Genomic DNA, 21,124 nt, shown 5'->3' with positions numbered 1-21,124 from the left:
AAGCAGTAGTAATTCCAATAAGGAAACCTGGCAAGGATCCGTCAAAACCCACTAGCTACAGACCAATAGCATTAACATCAAATACAAGATAATGGAAAGGATGATAACAGAAAGGCTATCATATGAGCTTGAGAAAAGGGGAATGCTGGCAAGTTATCAGAGTGGTTTTAGAAAGGGAAGGAATTCCATGGACTCATGATAATGTTAGAGACCGAAATAAGGAAGGCCCAGACAAATAGAGAGTCAGTAGTGGCAGTGTTCTTTGACATTGAAAAAGCCTATGATATGATGTGGAAGGAAGGATTATTAATTAAACTGTACAAGATGGGGGTTGGTGGGAGAGTTTTTAATTGGATTAAAGATTTTTTGTTTGGTAGAAAAATTCAAGTTCGGATTGGATCAGAATTATCAAAACAGTACATAGTGGAAAATGGCACACCTCAAGGTAGTGTGATTAGCCCGTTACTTTTCATCATTATGATCAATAATGTCTTCACAAAGGTACCAGTGGATATAGGTAGGTCACTGTTTGCGGATGATGGGGCCTTGTGGAAAAGAGGCAGGAACATGGACCATATAATCAGGAAACTACAAGAAGCAATTGATGAAGTGGTGGAGTGGGGTTATGATTGGGGATGTAGATTTTCAGTAGACAAAACTCAATCTGTATTTTTTACCAGGAAAAGGGTTGAGGTAGGGAAGAAGTTAAGGATGTATGGGGTTGAATTAGAAAGGGTTGCATCATTTAAATTTCTGGGAGTTATATTTGATTCACGATTAACATGGGCAGACGATATCAGGGAAGTTGAGGAGAAATGTAAAAAAGTAATAAATGTGATGAGATGTTTGACTGGTAGGGAATGGGGAGCAAGTTGTTCAGCTTTGAAGAGAATGTATGTGGCTTTAGTAAGATCTGTGTTGGACTATGGAAATATAGTATATGGATCAGCAGCTAGGTCTCTTATAAGGAAACTGGATGTGATTCAGGCTCAGGCCTTGAGAGTGTGCAGTGGGGCTTTTAAAACATCACCAGTATCAGCCCTACAGGTAGAAATGGGAATAATGCCTTTGGAACTAAGATGGATGCAACTGATGGCAAACTACTGGGCTAACTTGCAGGGGCACAATGATTCTCACCCTACTAAAGGAGTGTTGCAGGAGTGCTGGGAAAATGGGAGGTTTCAGAGGGATACCTTTAGTCGGGTAGGGAATGATATCGCGAAAGAATGTGGAGTGTTTGATCTGAGGATAAGTCCTTCAGTAGTTTATCCAGTTGTAGCTCCATGGAAGCTTGTATGGCCTGACATAGACTGGCATTTGTTAGAGGTAAAAAGGAAAGAAAGATATAAAACAGATTTGGTAAATGCATTTAACTGTCATGTGATGGAAAAGTATAGTGATTATACTCACATTTATACGGATGGTGCGAAGGAACCTGAAACAGGAGTGACAGGGTTTGGGGTGGTTATACCAGCAAAAGAAATTGGAATCAGCAGAAGAACATCTAATAAGTTAGGGGTGTTTACAGTGGAGATGCTGGTGGTGTTGGTTGCGTTGCAATAGGTGCAGAAAGCCAGACAAGGCAAAGCATTGATATGTTCAGATTCATCCTCAGTTCTAGCAAGTTTAAGGTCTTTTCACAAAAACAGTCGGCAAGATGTACTTTATGAAGTCCTTCAGTTAGTTACAAGAATTGCAAATCAGGGAGGTCAGGTAAAATTTCTATGGGTTCCAGCACATGTAGGGGTGAAGGGGAATGAGAGGGTGGATGAGTTGGCAAAGAGGGCATTAAAGAAAGAAAATGTGGAAATGCACATTAGTATCAGTAAAGCAGAGGTTAAGTGTGTAATCTGGGAAAAAGTCAACCGAATGTGGCAAGAAAGGTGGGACAGGGAGGGGAAAGGGAGGCATTTATATCAAATACAAAAGAGTGTTGCAGGTACTAGGGTAGGTAATGGAAACAGAAGAGAGGAAACTGTGGACTAGGTTAAGGCTGGGGCATTGTGCATTAAACAAAACATTGAAAATGATAGGGAAACACCAGACAGGATTGTGTGAGGAATGTCAGGAAGAGGAGTCAGTAGAACATGTAGTTTTGTGTTGCAGTAAGTATGGGATACAGAGAGAGATGATGAGAATTAAATTAAGGGAGTTGGGGGTGCAGGAATTCACATTAAAAGGATTGCTGGGCATGGGTGAGAGAGCACAAGTCTGGGTATTTTTAACGTTTTTAAGGGGTACAGGGTTTTTTTATAGGATATGATGGATAAGCAGGAATAGGGTACTAGGATGGTCAAAGATGGGAGGGTTAAGTGTAGGGGTGTGTGTGTGTGTGTGTGTGTGTGTGTGTGTGTGTGTGATTGGGTGAAGGGATTTAGAATGTACGTCTAGTGCACATTCTGGAGCAGAGGGTGGCGGTAATGCACCATTAAGCTGGATGCCAACCGCCGTAAAACAAGATACAGACAGACAGGAATGTGTTTGACTAACATGCCTGCTGAAATAAGTATCTGTAAGTATGTGACTATTAAGGCCAAAGGATAGTATGGTTAGATTTGATAACCAGTCACAAAGCTCCTGTAGTCAGCTGAGGGGGAACCTCTTCACTTAGAGGGTAGTGTGAGTGTGCAATAAGCTGCCTGTGCAATTGGTGAATGCAGGTTAGTTTGCAACATTTAACAGTCAGGCCTTGCAATGACTACCTACTTGTGGAAGCTCAGTTTAAAAAAAGTAGTGCAGCACATGTTCTTTGAAATTGAACACAAGATTGAGTTTACAGAAAAGGCTGAAAATGGAAGAATTCACAGGTTCATAAACAGTGAGTACCAGGTGATAATAATCATAACAAAAGGAGCAGAAATGGCTGGCTGCATCAGAAGAATTGACATGTTTGATTATATGACAGATAAAGGTATTTTGTACACTGAATAGATTGAACAGTATTTTAAAGAAAATGGAATAACTGATGAGAAGCAAATGTCAATTTTGCTGACTGTATTGAATTTAAAGGCATATAGGTTGCTTTGAAGTTTAATTCCTCCAACTAAACAACAAAATGAGCTTTGCTGATATTGTGAAAGTAATGCAGAAACATTTAGAATCAATATTGATAGAATGCTGTATATTTCATAAACAGAATCAAAAGGAAGGAGAGACTATTTCAGTGTATGTGGCTGAATTGAAGAGATTACCTGAACATTGTTAGATTGGTAATTGGCCTAATGTTCCATTGATTGCTTAGTCATGTAGAATCTTACAAAAATGCAGTCATAAGCAGCCCCTAACTGAAGCACACTTACATTTAAAAGCGCAGTTGAAATAAGTGAATCAATGAAAACAGCGGACAGAGACGCAATTGAGTTGCAGTCAGGAATGAAAGTGAGCGTGAAAAAATTTGCAATCTCTAAACAGAAACCAGTCTGGCCTGACAAATTGTATTACCATAGTGGCAGGGGCTCACATACACCAGACCAATGAAGATTTAAAGGTGAAACTTGCAGAAAATGCAACAAAATTTGATGCATACAAAGAGCATGTTGGGCAGACAAAAATAAATAAAAGGGAAGATAAAAAATCCAGTTTCAGTTTCAAAAAGAGTACTAAACTTGTGATGTTGATGAAATGTCCAAGAGTGACATTGGACTGTATAGCCTTAAAACTTACAAAGTGAAAACTAACAAAGACAAGCAATATGGCTTATTCCTGAAGTGAAATTAAAGTGGAATTGGCTGATTCAATCTTTCCATAAAATAAGTTTGAATGGCATTTCAAAGAGACTGAATTGAAGCCTGCAGATATCCAACAGATTTTATACAGGATAAAAGATATCTTATGTGGGAATAATGTTTGTGACAGTGAAATACAACAACCAACAACCTACATTTGACTTGTATGTGGTAAAAACAGGAGGACTAGCATTCTGGGAATGTGAGTGGCTGAGACAACTACAACTTGATTGGAGATCTATCCTCTATTTGTATGCCACATCCCCTACAATAGAGTCAACTGAAACTGAATTTAGAAATGTACTGGATGATGCGTCAACTGTCTCCATGCTGTATACCATGAACCATTGCCCAACAGGGAAACAAGCGTTGGTGCCAACTTCTGTGCTTTCTGCTTGGAAAGCATATTGGACCAAGGAAAAACCATGCTGCTCAGAGAAATCATGTAAGTGACAAAATCAGTGGTCTGACTACAACAATTTTTGTCTGAGAAAGCTTTTGGTATGTTAATCAGGCAGTGAAATGTGGCTTGCTTTTTAGCTGGAAGAGAGATCAAGGAGCTTCAGGAAAATTGCAAGCATTCGGTTTTTGTGAGTATGAAGAACCAGAATCTACTCTGTGTGCATTAAGGTTATTGCATGAACTTCAAGTGGGGGACAGAAAGTAAAAGTAGATGCCAAAACCAAAACCCAGCTGGACAAATAGATGGCCAAACAGAAAGGAGTCAGTGGAGATATGAAAACAGAGGATTTAGCAGATAATGTTGTGGATGAGGAAGCCAAGAGGAGAGAGCAGATTGTAAGGGAACAATAGAAGGATTAATGACAGAATACTCTAGTGAACTAAATGGACCTTCCTAAGACCAAGATGCCCATCCTAGAAAGAAAGGAGCAGGAATGAGGGAGAAAGAAGCCAGAACCAGGAGAGCAGCAAGGATCAAAGTAGATTCAGAGAGAAAAGCAGAGAAAAAGACCAAGGTGGCTACTGCTGTCAGAACTACTTTCTGCAGTCTGAGACAACTCCTACAACTAATGAGGAAGTGCCAGAACCTGTGATTGTTTCACGGCCACAATCCCACCAGCCAAGCAGAGTAATCCCCCTTGTCAGGAAAGATGTTATCTCACAGGAGTAAGAAAGTCTCCAGAGCAATTAAATCTTTAGGCCTTAATAGGACAATTTTAAAAAATTTACCCTGTTGTGGATGTCTGTATATAATGTATTACGTAATATACTGAGTATATAGTCGAGATACATTCTATATGTGGTTTGAGTTTATAGTTAAGCGGGGAGGGGTATTGTGTTTTTAATATTTCAGTAATATTTGAGTAATATATATTTGATCAAGCGTTCTTGTTCATTTAAATCATTCTGGGTTATATGTGAATTGCATACTTCATGACACTACCGCGTAATACATGCGCGCCTTGCTTAAAATAAACACAAAATAAGACTCGCACCTCTCAGCTCTTTTGTTTTCCTTTGAATTTGTTTCATGTTTTGGTGCTAAAAAAACATAACAGTGTAGAAATGCTTCAGCAATGGAAAGCACATGTTAAAGTGGTACTGTGTTGGCAGTGTGGAGAGGGGCCGGGAGGCCTTTCCAATTTTGTCTGAGAACGCTGATACAGCAAGTCAGACAGGAAACCCAGAGTGGCGAAGGCCTTGGTCACTTACTGACGCATCAGGTGGGCAGCAGGAAAGATCCAGAAGGCAGCCACACCTCTCAGCATAGAGTAGATTACAGCCCAGCCGGACAGGAATCAGGAATTGGAGGTCGCTGACCAGTGCCCTCCTTAAACTATTGTCTAATCTAGATACAAAAATCCAGGATGTAATGATAAAGGAGCCTCAACTATTTGCTTATCTGACAAAATATTTTCCATCTTTGTGCACAGGATTTCGCATTCCTCCCAGCACGGAAGGAGGACATTCAGCCCACTAAGTTAACGTTAGTCCTCTCAGCAATCCCATTCCCCCACTCCTTCCTTTATAACCTAAACACTCCCCTAGCATTGAGTCTCCTATCACCCACCTAGACACGAAGGGTGATTTAGATTAGCCAATTAATCAGCAAACCTGTGGGAGGTGGGAGAAGCCAGAATAGCTGGAGCCACTCATGCAGTTGCGGAGAGAATTTGCAAACTCCACAGAGACTGGAGCAGAGCTCAGGGTTGAACTTACATAGCTGAAGCTCTGATGTGACGGCTCTGTTGGCTGTGACACTGTGCTGCCCTCAAGATAAAAAGTGACAAAGATGAAACAAATTGCTGTGGAGATAATTTGTAAACCCCCTAACAATTATTATGAATCAAGATATGAGGTTGGAAGAAAGCTGGTGCAAGGATTGTTGGTGACTTTAAATTTACCTATTTAATCATTACCTACCTTCATCTTTACCTAAACTATGAGCACTCAATTGGCAAATGTAACTTGGAGTTTAGAAAATCAGATAATACTTGTGAAATACAAAAAAGATTCTGAGAGGCTTAGCAAGGTTCTGTAATTGTCCTGATTAAAGACATCTAGGCTACACAGTATTGTTTCATGATACAAGGTGAACAATTTGGGACTGAGATATGTAAAAATACTTTACTCAAAGGGGTGTGAATACTTAGGATGTCTCATTGAGGTTATTGTACTTATTGTGAAATATATTCAAGACAGGAATTTCTATGGTTTGGAGTTCTAACAAGGAAAAGAGATTTGAGTATTGGCTGGAAGAGTGGTACAGCAGGCTTGAGGAGACATCTGTCCCACTCCAGTTATTATTTCCTGTTCCAAACTAATCAATGCATTCAAACTTCAACTTTGAATCTTGCTGTTTTAAGAGAACGGGGAAGATTCAACTTAATCATATCTAATGCAACCAAACATGAGGAATGTGAACACTGCTTTGCCTTCCATGCTTGGTAAACAGTAACTAACCAAGATAACAGTGAGCCTTGTATTCATCAGATTACTTACTTACCTGTTGTTAATGGATAGAGTTAAAGGAGCCACAGAAAAATGCTCTAACTTTAAGTGTTGGGTAGAAACTGAAAAAGGAAATTAGATTGTTTAACTTATGATGAACATATTTAGTAAAACAACTTCTAAGATACATTGAAACAAAAACACGAAAACATCATTTCTTTTGGATCAAACTCTGTATTCCCCCATGGATTGGGAATAGTTTAAAAAAAAGACGTGATGAAGTGCGTAAAAAAAAAAGCAACTAGCATTGACTCATGAGTAAATCGATAGAGGAATTAAATCATGGGCTGGCTGAGAAGTAACAGAGAAGTTGGGTAGGCCATCTATCAGCATCTTGGGGTAGATTAGAGAGTCATAGAGTCAGATTACTACAGCCTAGAAACAGGCCCTTCGGCCCTTCTAGTTGGTACTGAACTGTTATTCTGCCTAGTCCCATTGATTCACACACACGCCATAGCCCTCCATACCCCTTCCATCCATGTAGTATCCGAATTTCTCCGAAGTGTTGCTATTGAACCCACATCTGCCACCTCTGCTAGCAGCTCATTCCTCACTCGCTCCACCCTCTGAGTGAAGAAGTTTTCTGTCAGACTCCCCTTAAATTTCACCTTTCACAGTTAACCTATGACCTCTGGTTGTAGTCTCACCCAACCTTTAGTGTAAAGAGCCTGCTTGCAGTTACCCTACCTATACTGCTTATAATTTTGTATACCTCTATCAGATCTCCACTCATTCCCCTATGCTCCAGGGAAAAAAAGTCCTAACTGATTCAAACCTTTCCCTAGAACTCGTCTCCAAGTTTTGGCAAATCCTTGTCAATTTTTTTTCTACTCTTTCAATCTTATTTATATCTTTATTGTAGGCAGATTACTGGAACTGCACACAATACGCCAAATTTGGCCTCAGCAAAGTCTTATACAATTTCAATATAACATCATATCTCCTGTACTCAATAGAAACATAGAAAATATGTGCAGGAGTAGGCCATTCGGCCCTTTGAGCCTGCACTGCCATTCAGTATGATCATGGTTGATCATCTATCTCAGAACTCTGTACCTGCCTTCTCTCCATACCCCCAAACCCTTTAGCCACAAGGGCCATATCTAACTCCCTCTTAAATATAGCCAATGAACTGGCCTCAACTGTTTCCTGTGGCAGAGAATTCCACAGATTCACCACTCTCTGTGTGAAGAAGTTTTTCCTAATCTCGGTCCTAAAAGGCTTCCCCTTTATTCTCAAACTTTGACCCCTCGTTCTGGACTTCCCCAACATCGGGAACAATCTTCCTGTATCTAGCCTGTCCAATCCCTTTAGGATTTTATACGTTTCAATCAGATCCCCCCTCAATCTTCTAAATTCCAACTATAAGCCTAGTTCATCCAGTCTTTCATCATATGAAAGTCCTGCCATCCCAGGAATCAATCTGGTGAACCTTCTTTGTACTCCCTCTATGGCAAGGGTGTCTTTCCTCAGATTAGGGGACCAAAACTGCACACAATACTCCAGGTGTGGTCTCACCAAGGCCTTGTACAACTGCAGTAGTACCTCCCTGCTCCTGTGCTCGAATCCTCTAGCTATGAATGCCATTCACCTTTTTCACCGCCTGCTGTACCTGCACGCCCACTTTCAATGACTGGTGTATAATGACACCCAGGTCTCGTTGCACCTCCCCTTTTCCTAATCAGCCACCATTCAGATAATCTGTTTTCCTGTTTTTGCCACCAAAGTGGATAACCTCACACTTATCCACATTAAATTGCATCTGCCATGAATTTGCCCCCTCATCTCACCTATCCAAGTCACCCTGCATCCTCTTAGCATCCTCCTCACAGCTAACACTGCCACCCAGCTTCGTGTCATCCGCAAACGTGGAGATGCTGCATTTAATTCCCTCGTCTAAGTCATTAATATATATTGTAAACAACTGGGGTCCCAGCACTGAGCCTTGCAGTACCCCACTAGTCACTGCCTGCCATTCTGAAAAGGTCCCGTTTATTCCCACTCTTTGCTTCCTGTCTGCCAACCAATTCTCTATCCACATCAATACCTTACCCCCAATACCATGTGCTTTAAGTTTGCACACTAATCTCCTGTGCGGGACCTTGTCAAAAGCCTTTTGAAAATCCAAATATACCACATCCACTGGTTCTCCCCTATCCACTCTGCTAGTTACATCCTCAAAAATTTCTATGAGATTCGTCAGACATGATATTCCTTTCACAAATCCATGCTGACTTTGTCCGATGATTTCACCACTTTCCAAATGTGCTGTTATCACATCTTTGATAACTGACTCTAGCATTTTCTCCACCACCGATGTGAGGCTAACCGGTCTATAATTCCTTGGTTTCTCTCTCCCTCCTTTTTTAAAAAGTGGGGTTACATTAGCCACCCTCCAATCCTCAGGAACTAGTCCAGAATATAAAGAGTTTTCAAAATTATCACTATTGCATCCACTATTTCTTGGGATACTTCCTTAAGCACTCTGGGATGCAGACCATCTGGCCCTGGGGATTTATCTGCCTTTAATCCCTTCAATTTACCTAACACCACTTCCCTGCTAATATGTATTTCCCTCAGTTCCTCCATCTCACTAGACCCTCGGTCCCCTACTATTTCCAGAAGATTATTTATGTCCTCCTTAGTGAAGACAGAACCAGAGTAGTTATTCAATTGGTCTGCCATGTCCTTGTTCCCCATAATCAATTCACCTGTTTCTGTCTGTAGGGGACCTGCATTTGTCTTAACCAATCTTTTTTCTTCTCACATATCTATAAAAGCTATTACAGTCAGTTTTATGTTCCATGCCAGTTTTCTCTCATAATCTCTTTTCCTTTTCCTAATTAAACCCTTTGTCCTCCTCTGCTGAACTCTGAATTTCTCCCAGTCCTCAGGTGAGCCACTTTTTCTGGCTAATTTGTATGTTTCCTCTTTGGAATTGATACTATCCCTAATTTCCCTTGTTAGTCACGGGTGCACTACCTTCCTTGATTTATTCTTTTGCTAAACTGGGATGAACAATTGTAGTTCATCCATGCGATCTTTAAATGCTTGCCATTGCATATCCACCGTCAATCCTTTAAGTGTCATTTGCCAGTCTACCTTAGCTAATTCATGTCTCATACCTTCAAAGTTACCCTTCTTTAAGTTCAGAACCTTTGTTTCTGAATTAACTATGTCACTCTCCATCTTAATGAAGAATTCCACCATATTATGGTCACTCTTACCCAAGGGGCCTCTCACGACAAGATTGTTAATTAACCCTTCCTCATTGCTCAATACCCAGTCTAGAATAGCCTGCTCTCTAGTTGGTTCCTCGACATGTTGGTTCAAAAAACCATCCCGCATACATTCCAAGAAATCCTCTTCCTCAGCACCCTTACTAATCTGGTTCACCCAATCTACATGTAGATTGAAGTCACCCATTATAGCTGCTGTTCCTTCATTGCACACATTTCTAATTTCCTGTTTAATACCATCCCCAACCTCACTACTACTGTTAGGTGGCCTGTACACAACTCCCACCAGCGTTTTCTGCCCCTTAGTGTTATGCAGCTCTACCCATATCGATTCCACATCCTCCAGGCTAATGTCCTTCCTTTCTATTGCGTTAATCTCCTCTCTAACTAGCAATGCTACCCCACCTCCTTTTCTTTCACGTCTATCCCTCCTGAATATTGAATATCCCTGAATGTTGAGCTCCCATCTTTGGTCACCCTGGAGCCATGTCTCTGTGATCCAACTATATCATATTCATTAATAACAATCTGTACTTTTAATTCATCCACCTTATTATGAATGCTCCTTGCATTGACACACAAAACCTTCAGGCTTGCTTTTGCAACACTCTTGTCCCTTATACAATTATGTTGAAAAGTGGCCGTTTTTGATTTTTGCCCTGAATTATGAAGGTCAATGTTCCAGAAGCTCTTTTTAATGACCCTTCTACCTGTGATGTCACTTTCAATCAATTACAGACCTGTACTCCCAGTTCCCTCTGTTCTACCACACTCCTCAGTGCCCAACCATGCACTATGTAAGTCCAACCGTGGTTTTTCCTCCCAAAATGCAACACCTCACATTTGTCTGCATTAAATTCCACCTGCCATTTTCCAGCCCATTTTCCAGATGGTGCAGATCCCATTGTAAGCTTTGCTAGTCTCCTTGCTGTCTGTGACACCCCAGTCTTGATGTCATCCACAAATTTGCTGATCCGGTTAACCATATTATAATCCAGCTCATTGTTATGGATGAAAACACTGGACTCAGCACTAATCCCTGTGGTACATCACTAGTCACAGGCCTCCAGTCAGTGAACAAGCTTGGGATTAAAAAAAAACACTGGTGGTCCTCTCTATCTATGCCTATTATCATCTTGTATACCTCTATCAAGTCACCTTTAATCCTCCTTTGCTCCAAAGAGAAAAGCTCCAGCTCACTCAAACTTCCCTCGTAAAATGTGCCCTCTAATCTAGGCAGCATCTTGGTATATCTCCTCTGCAACCCCTCTAAAGATTCCATGTCCTCCTATAATGAGGTGTCGAGAACTGATCACAATATTCCAAACGTAGACTGACCAGAGTCTTATGGAGCTGCAACATCGCCTCACAGCTCTTGAGCTCAATCCCCCTACTAACGAAGGCCAACACACACACACTGAGTGCCTCTTTAAGAATTCCTCATAAACAAAAAGTGGTCAATAAAATGAGAAATAATTTAACCAACCAACAGAAAATTTTGGAGCATCTGAGCCCACTTAATACAAGTTCTGTCAAGTCACACTCTTCTCCTTGTATGCTTTTCCTTCAGTCATTCCCCTTAACTTCCACAACAGTCCTAACTAGATGAATGAGATCTGTCCTGTTGACTTTTAACTCCAACTACTGATACTGCACCCATGTCCATACCATTGCAAAGGGACAATTTGATTTCCTATCCAATGTTGTAGGTAAGGAAAAGCTGCAGCACTTCAAGATCAGTAGTTAATCTCAGGAAAGATACCTGCTCTTCTGAGAAGACTCTGTTACAGGATCATCAAGAGTCCAAATGTTCTTTATTTTTCATGTTGGAAAACAGATGCATTCAAATAGATCTTCTCAATGTTTATTTTTAGAGGAATAAACCAGCAAGCTTTTGTCACGGGATGGTATGTATCATTAACTAGCTCATGGCTTTCCGTGCATGGTCCTTACCTCTACGAGCTTCTAGCTGGCTTGCTAGGACCTTTCTTATTTCATTCACCCATAGGTTTTTAGCTTCTTGGGTTGGTGCCTAAAGAGAGATGAAGAAGCACATTCTTATTTCTAACAGATGGGTACTGTAATCCCAGCAAACACAGCTTTCTTGTTGACCATGGCACCATACTTTGAAATGCACAGAAATTAGTTAAGTTCTTTCAATGTGCCAAGTGATTAATAACACTGATGCTAAGGTGACAAATGGTAATTTGAATTTTACCTCTGAACCAGGGTTATTATCACCGGCATCTGGCATGAAATTCTTTAACTTAGCAGCAGTTCAATGTCATACATAATCCAGCAGAGAGTGAATAATAAATTTAAAAATAAGTAAATCAATTACTGTATACATATGTTGAACAGATTAAAAAATGTGCAAAAACAGAAATAATGTATATTTTTTTTATAAAAGTGAGATAGTGTTCAAGGATTCACTGTCCATTTAGGAATCGGTTGGCAGAAGGGAAGAAGCTGTTCCTGAATCGCTGAGTGTGTGCCTTCAGGCTTCTGTACCTCCTACCTGATGGTAACAGTGAGAAAAGGGCATGCCCTGGGTGCTGGAGGTGTTTAATAATGGACGCTGCCTTTCTGAGACATCGCCCCCGAAGATGTCCTGGGTACTTTGTAGGCTCGTACCCAAGATGGAACTGACTAGATTTACAACCTTCTGCAGCTCCTTTCGGTTCTGTGCAGTAGCCCCTCCATACCAGACAGTGATACAGCCTGTCAGAATGCTCTCCACGGTACAACTATAGAAGTTTTTGGGTGTATTGGTTGATATGCCCAATCTCTTCAAACTCCTAATAAAGTATAGCCGCTGTCTTGCCTTCTTTATAACTACATTAATATGTTAGGACCAGATTAGATCCTCAGAGACCTTGACACCCAGGATTTTTAAACTGCTCACTCTCTCCACTTCTGATCCCTCTATGAGGAGTGGTATGTGTTCCTTCGTCTTACTGTTCCTGAAGTCCATAATCAACTCTTTCATCTTACTGATGTTGAGTGCCAGGTTGTTACTGCGGCACCATTCCACTAGTTGGCATATCTCACTCCTGTACGCCCTCTCATCACCACCTACCTACAAAGTTAACATCTTTGTAAAATACAAATGCACCTGAACCATACTATGGTCATTCCCCATCTTCCTCTTTCCCTTTAAAGGGAATCTAGTCATCACTTACTAAATAGGCTAAATCAATTAGCAACACACAAGGTGCTGGAGAACTCAGCAGGTCAGGCAGCATCTATTGGAGGGAAATGAGCAATCAAAGTTTCAGGTCAAGACCCTTTATCTGGACTGGCTAAACTCATTAGGTAGGGTCTTTGCTATCCTTAGGAGCCTGGTCATGATTGTGACTTCCTACCAAAAGGGAAGTGACTGCTTCTGATGCAGGAGAGGGAACTGGCCTGAGAAATCAGATGGAATTCTTTGGGAAAATAGTAGGGAGGATAGACAAAGGAGAGTCAGTTGATATTGTGTATATGTAGTTTCAGAAGACCCTTGACAAGGTGCCGCACATGAGGCTGCTTAACAAGATATTGATATCAAGAGTCCTTGATATTACAGTAGAGATAATAGTAAAGATGGATAGAAGATTGGCTTTTTGGCAGGAGGCAAATAGTGGAAATAAAGGTGACCTATTCTGGTTGGGTGCAGGTGACAAGTGGTATTCTGCTGGACTCACTGTTTTTTTCACATTATTCATCAACTGTTTGGATGACAGAATTGATGGCTTTGTGGCCAAGTTTCCAGATGAGACAGAGATAAATGGAGGGGCAGGTAGTGTTAAGGAAGCAGGGAGTGTGCAGGAGGACTTGGACAGATTAGGAGAACGGGCAAAGAAGATGCAGATGGAATACACTGTTGGGAAATGTATAGTCATGCAATGTGGTAGAAAGAACAAAAGCATAGACTATTTTATAAACCAACAGAAAATTTTTTAAAAATCTGAGGTGTGAAGGGACTTGAGAGTCCCTGTGCAGGATTCCCCGAAGGTTAACTTGCAGGTTGATTTGGTGTTAAGGAAGGCAAATGTAATGTTAGCATTCATTTCATGAGGACTAGAATATAAGAGCAAGGATGTAATGCTGAAGCTATATAAGGCATTGGTAGACCATATAGAGTATTTTGTGCATTTTTGGGCCCCTAATCTAAGAAGAGATGTGCTGGCATTGGAGAGGGTCCAGAGGAGGTTTATAAAAATGATTCTGGGAATGAAAGGGTTAACATGTAAGGAGCATTTGATGATTCCAAACAGAAAGCAAAAAATACTGGACTGAGAATTTTATATTTGAATGCACGCAGCATAAGAAATAAAATGGACGATCTTGAAATTCAGCTACAGATTGGCAAGTATGATGTTGTAGCCATCTCTGAAACTTGGCTAAAGGATGGCAGCCATTGGGAGCTGAATGTCCAAGGATATACGGTGTATCAGAAAGATAGGTTAGTAGGCAGAGGGGGTGGTGTAGCCCTGTGTGTAAGAAATAATATTAAATCATTAGAAAGGGATGATATAGGATCAGAAGGTGTAGAGTCTCTATGGGTTGAGTTAAGAAATGACAAGAGTAAAAGGACCCTAATGGCAGTTGTACACAGACCTCCAACTAGAAGCTGAGATGTGGATTACAAATTACAGCAGGAGACAGAAAAGGTGTGTCAGAAGGGCAATGTCATGATAATTGTTGGGGGTTTTAACATGAAAGTGGATTGGGAAAACCAAGCCAGTACTGGACCTCGAGAGAGAATTTGTAGAATGTCTAAGGGATGTCTTTTTAAAACAGCTTGTTGTTGAACCCACTAGGGGACTGTCTGTGCTGGATTGGGTGTTGTGCAATGATCTGGAGGTGATAAGAGAGCTTAAGGTTAAGGAACCCTTAGGGAACAGTGATTACGATATGATTGAGTTCACTTTGAAATTTGAGAAGGAGACGACTAAATTCCATTGTGTCAGTATTTCAGTGGAATAAGGGAAATTACAATAGTATGAGAGGGGAACTGGCCAAGGTTGACTGGAAAGAGACTCTAGCAGGAAGGATAGAGCAGCAATGGTTGGAGTTTCTGTGAAAAATGAGGGAAGTGCAAAACAGATATATTCCAAATAAAAAATTTTCAAACGGAAGAAGGACACTACCATTGCCGACAAGTGAAGTCAGAGACAGTAAAAGCGAAAGAGAGACAAAGAAGACAAAGCTAGTGGGAAGATAGAGGGTTGGGAAGCTTTTTAAAAACTTGTAGAAGGGAAGTAAGAAGGTCATTAGGAAGGAAAAGATAAATTATGAAAGGAAGCTGGTGACTACTATCAAAGAAGATACTAAAAGCTTATGTATAGAAGGGTGAACGAGTTCAGGGTAGATATAGGACCAGTAGAAAATGACGCTGGAGATATTGTAATGAGAGATGCAGAGATGGCACAGGAGCTGAATATGTATTTTGTATCAGTCTTCACAGTGGAAGACATCTGCAGTATACCGGACATTCAAGAGTGTCAGAGAAGTGAAGTATATGCAGTGAAAATTACGACTGAGAAGGTGCTCGGGAAGCTTAATGGTCTGAGGGTGGATAAATCTCCTGGACCTGATGGAATGAACCCTTGGATTCTGAAGGAAGTAGCTGGAGAGACTGCGGAGGCATTAACAATGATCTTTCAAGGATCGATAGATTCTGGCATTGTACCAGATGACTGGAAAATTGCAAATGTTATTCTGCTATTTAAGAAGGGTGGGAGGCAGCAGAAAGGAAACTGTAGACCTGTTAGCCTGACATCAGTGGTTGGGAAGTTGTTGGAATTGATTGTTAGGGACGAGATTATGGAATACCTGGAGGCACATTACAAGATGGGCTAAAGCCAGAATGGTTTCCAAGCAGGAAATTCCTGCCTGACTAACCTACTGCAATTTTTTTGAGGAAATTACAAGTAATTACAATTTGACAAGGTGCCGCCCACGATCTGCTTAGCAAGATAAGATCCCATGGAATTACAGGGGAGTTACTAGCATGGGTGGAGCATTAGCTGATCAGCAGAAAACAGAGTGAGAATAAAGGGATCCTATTCTGGCTGGCTGCTGGTTACCAGCGGAGTTCCACAGAGGTCGGTGTTGGGGCCGCTGCTTTTTACGATGTATGTCAATGATTTGGACTATGAGATTAATGGATTTGAGGCTAAATTTGTTGATGATGCAAAGATAGGTGGAGGAGCAGGTAGTGTTGAGGAAACAGAGCCTGCAGAAAAACCTTAGACAGTTTAGGGGAATGGGCCAAGAAGTGGCAAATGAAATACAATGTTGGAAAGTGTATGGTCATGTACTTTGGTGGAAGATATAAATGGGCAGACTATTATTGAAATGGAGAGAGAATTCAAAACACAGAGATGCAAAGGGACTTGGGAGTCCTTGTGCAGGATACCCTAAATGTTAACCTCCAGGTTGAGTCGGTGGTGAAGAAGGCAAATGCAATGTTGGCATTCATTTGTAGAAGTATAGAATATAAGAGCAAGGATGTGATGTTGAGGCTCTATATGGCACTTGTGAGACCACACTTTTGTGCAGTTTTGGGTTCCTTATTTTATAAAGAATATACTGACATTGGAGCGGGTTCAGAGAAGATTCACAAGAATGATTCCAGGAATGAAAGGGTTACCATATGAGGAACATCCGGCAGCTCCTGAGCTGTATTCCCTGGAGTTTGGGAGAATGAGGGGGGGATCTCATAGAAACATTCCGAATGCTAATTGGCCTTAACAGATTAGATATGGCAAAGTTATTTCCCATGGTAGGGGAGTCTAGGACAAGAGGGCACGACTTCAGGACTGAAGGATGTCCATTTAGAACAGAGATGCAGAGAAATTACTTTAGTCAGAGGGTGGTAAATCTGGAATTTGTTGCCACGAGTGGCTGTGGAGGCCAAATCATTGGGTATATTTAAGGTAGATAGGTTCTTGATTAGCCAGGGCATCAAAGGGTATGGGGAGAAGGCAGGGGAGTGGGGATGACTGGAAGATTTGGATCAGCCCCTGATTGAATGGTGGAGCAGACTCGATGGGCCAAATGGCCTACTTCTGTTCCTATATATTATGGTCTTATGACAGAGGCCAATACTCTCTGGAGTTTCGTAGATTTTATTGAAACCGATCAAATATTGACAGGCTGAGGCAGGTTGGATGTGGAGAGGATGTTTCCTATAGAGGGTGAGTCTTGGACCAGAGGCACAGTTCTGTGGTGAATCTATGGAATTTATTGCCACAGACAGCTGTGGAGGTCAAGTCATTGAGTATAGTTAAAGCAGAGGTTGATAGGTTCTTGGTTAGTCAGGACGTCAAAGGTTACGAGGAGAATGCAGGCGAAAGGGGTTGAGAGGGAGGGATAATAAAACAACCATGATGGAACAGTGGAGCAGACTCAATGGGCCATGTGGCCTAATTCTGCTCCTATGTCTTGTGGCGTAAGATCTCCTTCTTTGGAAGTGAGAGGTGAATTATATTTTCATCCATTCCTTAAGCTATGAAGCAATGATGCATTTCCTGAGCGGCATCCGTGCAGGCTGTTCTGTGTTAAAAGGCTGAAGTGAACTTAATTTAAATGGATAATTCACTAAATAATTATAGGCTAATAATTATGTTCTGGTGCACACTTACCTGCACAATATAAACCTCTTCCCTTGCATTGTACCATATTTCAAACTTTTTGTTATCCCCCTTAACGTTCTCAGTGATACCCACAGTGGACATCTGTAAAATGGAAAACAGGATGTAAGAGCATACAAAGGATAGATGATGCACGCATACTGCAGCACCAGCCTGACCCATCCAGTGAGCCCCAGTAGTCAATGTCCAAAATATCCTACTGTCCTATTTTTGCAAATAGGATAGCGGGATATTGTGACACCAGCCTCATTAGCAAATACTTCCAAGTTGACATATGCAACTCTTTCTATTCAATGATATTATCAGAAAAGTGCAGGCTATTTTGTACATTCACTAATTGCGCAAAGTTGTTTGGTCTGTTGCCTTCACTCTCTCAAGTTTGAGGCTATATTTATGGTAATTATTTTCTTAACATATCCTAACTGAAATGAAAGTCACTAGAATGATGTATTGTTTTCTGGAGGTGCCAGACATATTTAGAATGAGTCAGAGCAGATGCAGAGTATTCTCAAGTGGGAGGGTGAGCAGTCAATGGTCGTGGTGCACATTGGCACTTGTGGCACAGAAAAAGGGATCTTCTCTCAAGATCCTAGGGAGTTAGAAAAAGACTGAAAACAGGACTTTGAGGATAGCAGCCTCTGGATTACTCCTGGTGCGGTGTACTAGTCAGGATGAGAATAGAAAAATGGAACAGATGAATGTGTGACTGAGGAAACAGTTCAGAAGCAGGGTTTCAGGTTCTTCGATCTTTGGAATCTTTTCTGGGGTGGGGTGACGGGGGTGTTGATCTGTACATGAGACAAGTTGCACCTTAACTGGAGGGAAACCAATATACTTGCCAGGAGATTTGCTGATGCTGCTCAGGAGGGTTTAAACTAGTTTGGCAGGAGATGGGAACCAGAGCACTAGGATTGAGAGGAGGTAGGTGTCATAACCAATGAGAACAATGGGCTGGATAGGTTGAGGTGTGTGTACTTCAGTGCTGGGTGTATAATGGGTAAATATGTTGAACGTAGTGCATGGATCAGTACATGGAACTGTGATATCATGGCCATTACAGAGACTTTAATGGGGGGAGAGGAATGGATGCTTAATATTCCAAGGTTTCAATGTTTTAGAAAAGACAGAAGGAGATAAAATGCGGGATGAGGAAGTTATGTGATTAATCAGGGATAATATCATAGCTGTGTTCAGAGAGGACATAAAGGAGGGCTCATCTACAGAGTCTATATGGGTAGAACTCAAAAATAAGAAAGGTGCAATCACTCTGATGGGATTATGCCGCAGTCCCCCCAGTAGTCAATTGGACTTTGAGAAACAGATCTGCAAGCAGATCAGGGAAAAGTGTAAAAACGATAGCATTGTTATCATGTGTGACTTTAAACTGGGACCTTCTTGGTGCAAGAGGTTTAGACTGGGTAGAATTTGTCAGGTGCATCCAGGAGGGTTTCCTAAATCAATATGAAGATAGTCCAACAAGAGGACGGGCCATTCTCGACCTGGTGTTGGGTAATGAGCCTGGCCAGGTGACTGACCTTGCAGTGGGTGAACAGTGATCACAAATCCTTAAGATTTAAGATCACCACAGATAGGATAAGTCGGACCCTATGACAGAGTATTGAATTGGAGCAGGAGAAATACAAAGAGTTTTAGGCAGAAACTAGGGAGAGTTAGTTGGTAACAGCTGTTTTTGGGCAAGCCAACATCTGACAGTGGAGAGTGCTCAAAGACCAATTGCACAGAGTATGGGACAGGTACAGTATGTCCTGCCGGCCGGTGGTGTAGTGGCTTCTGCACTGGACTTTGAGGCGAGTAGTCCTGTGTTTGAATCCAGCTGGCACCTTGCACCCTTTCCATCCATCCTGGGTTGAGCGTCGAGCTAGCAACTCAGCCTCATAAAAACCAGACAAATGCTAAAGAAACAGAAGGGTTGCTGCCGATGTGCCACAAGGTTTTAAAGGAACAACAACAGTATGTGCCAGTAAGAAGGAAGGGGAACTAAGGGTTATGGGGAAAAGACAGGTAGGTGGAGATGAGTCCATGGTCCAATCAGCCATGATCTTATTGAATGTCAGAGCAGGCTCAACAGGCCAGATGCCCAACTCCTGCTCCTGCTTATGTAAAAGGCTGGTAAAGTAAGAGAACCTAAAATGTCAAGGGAGGTGGTGAATTTAGTCAAGAAAGAAAAGGAAGAGTAGGTTAGGTTTGTGGAACTAAAATGAAACCGTGCCTTTCAGGATTACAAAGAAGCCAGAAAGACTCAAGAAGGGAATAGGGAAAGCTAAAGGAAGCCATGAAAAGTAGGACTAAAGTGAATCCCAAGGCATTCTAAGCACAGTCTATACCAAAAGGATAACTTAAGAGCAGGTAGGACCACTCTGGGATAAAGGGCAGGGGGGGGGTCATTTGCTTGGAGGCAGAGGATATGTGTGAGGCACAAAATGCCAGTCAACTGGAGCCATCAAACAATCTGCTGCAGGAGCTCGGTTGCTCAGTGCAGTCTCTTGTGCCTACCACTCAAATGGGTTGCTTTGTTCTTGTTGATGCGGGTCTTGTTGAAGATGCAGTCATTTAGGCAAGGGAAGAGGTTTCCATCAGAGTTTCCTCTTGAGCAGATCAAAGAGAAGGATGGCACATGCCTAGTTACAGAAGCCTGATCAAGAATAAAACATCAGAGACAGATTGTTAAACCAAGTGCTTTGTTTGCAAGTTAATTGCAAAGTACTTACATGCAAGGATTGCTTATAACTGTAGGAAGGGGCTTTGTCATACCCTTCCCCACTTTCTTCTCTTCTCTTGCAGAAAAGTAATGCTTTCTCATGGAGGAATAGATGCCTCTGCATTGGTTTGAATCTTGCCAGGTCCTTGACTTTTGCATGACCCTTCTTATGGTCTACCCAGACATTGAATGACCCTTGCATCAACAGTTTGCCAAGTTCACTTAAATTTCCCTGTTGGAAAAGAGAAACCACAAGAGTCAGACTCAGGAGGTCAAATGATCCAGTGCAATTTAGCAAGACGTTTTAATGATTTGGCTCACACGATAAGCCTCATGTCCTTAAACTTCAATTCCACGGGTGGATGATGCAAACACAATAGTGATCTCACAGACTCACAGCTGGATCTCACATGAGGGGAATATAAGCCAAAAGATTGGTACAACTTGGTACTAGTGGGTACTTTATTTCAACAAAGCTCCCTCCTGGGGTCTGTGATTTACCCAGTAGTGTACGAGGAAATGACAGACTATTTTCATCACTTAAATATCCAAGTTTTGCCCCACTGAAATTCTTCACCTTTCTTATTGATTAATTTGCAATTTTGTTTCAAGATGTAGGAAAAGGAGGAAACTATTTAGCTCCTCAAACTTTCTCTCCATTCATAACTGATCTATGAATTAGCCCCAAGACTTGACATGTCCTGAAATTCTTTGTTATCTCTAGTTAACGAGAGTAAATTGTCAGTTTTAAAATTAATAATTGGACCAACATCAACAGCTATTGGTGGAAGATTTTCAAACTTGCACCTTTCACTAAAACCAGCC

The 21,124-nt window shown here is 41.4% G+C and overlaps 1 protein-coding gene across 7 annotated transcripts in view; it reads right to left on the bottom strand.

Annotated features, from left to right (window-relative positions):
• The window catches only part of mcf2la (mcf.2 cell line derived transforming sequence-like a), a 240,729-nt gene that overhangs the window by 19,877 nt on the left and 199,728 nt on the right, over positions 1–21,124 (bottom strand). For all 7 annotated transcript variants that reach the window (XM_072260875.1, XM_072260874.1, XM_072260873.1 and 4 more), the window contains 4 exons: positions 20,310–20,531; positions 17,572–17,664; positions 11,891–11,969; positions 6,694–6,760 (listed from right to left, as the gene is read on the bottom strand). In XM_072260875.1, the coding sequence (XP_072116976.1) occupies positions 6,694–6,760; positions 11,891–11,969; positions 17,572–17,664; positions 20,310–20,531 (461 nt within the window). The remainder of the gene's footprint in view (positions 1–6,693; positions 6,761–11,890; positions 11,970–17,571; positions 17,665–20,309; positions 20,532–21,124) is intronic.

Source organism: Mobula birostris, chromosome 6, assembly GCF_030028105.1.
Source record: "Mobula birostris isolate sMobBir1 chromosome 6, sMobBir1.hap1, whole genome shotgun sequence".
NCBI lineage: Eukaryota > Metazoa > Chordata > Chondrichthyes > Myliobatiformes > Myliobatidae > Mobula > Mobula birostris.
Note: the sequence above shows the minus strand (reverse complement) of the source record. Positions and strands in the feature narration are given on the sequence as shown.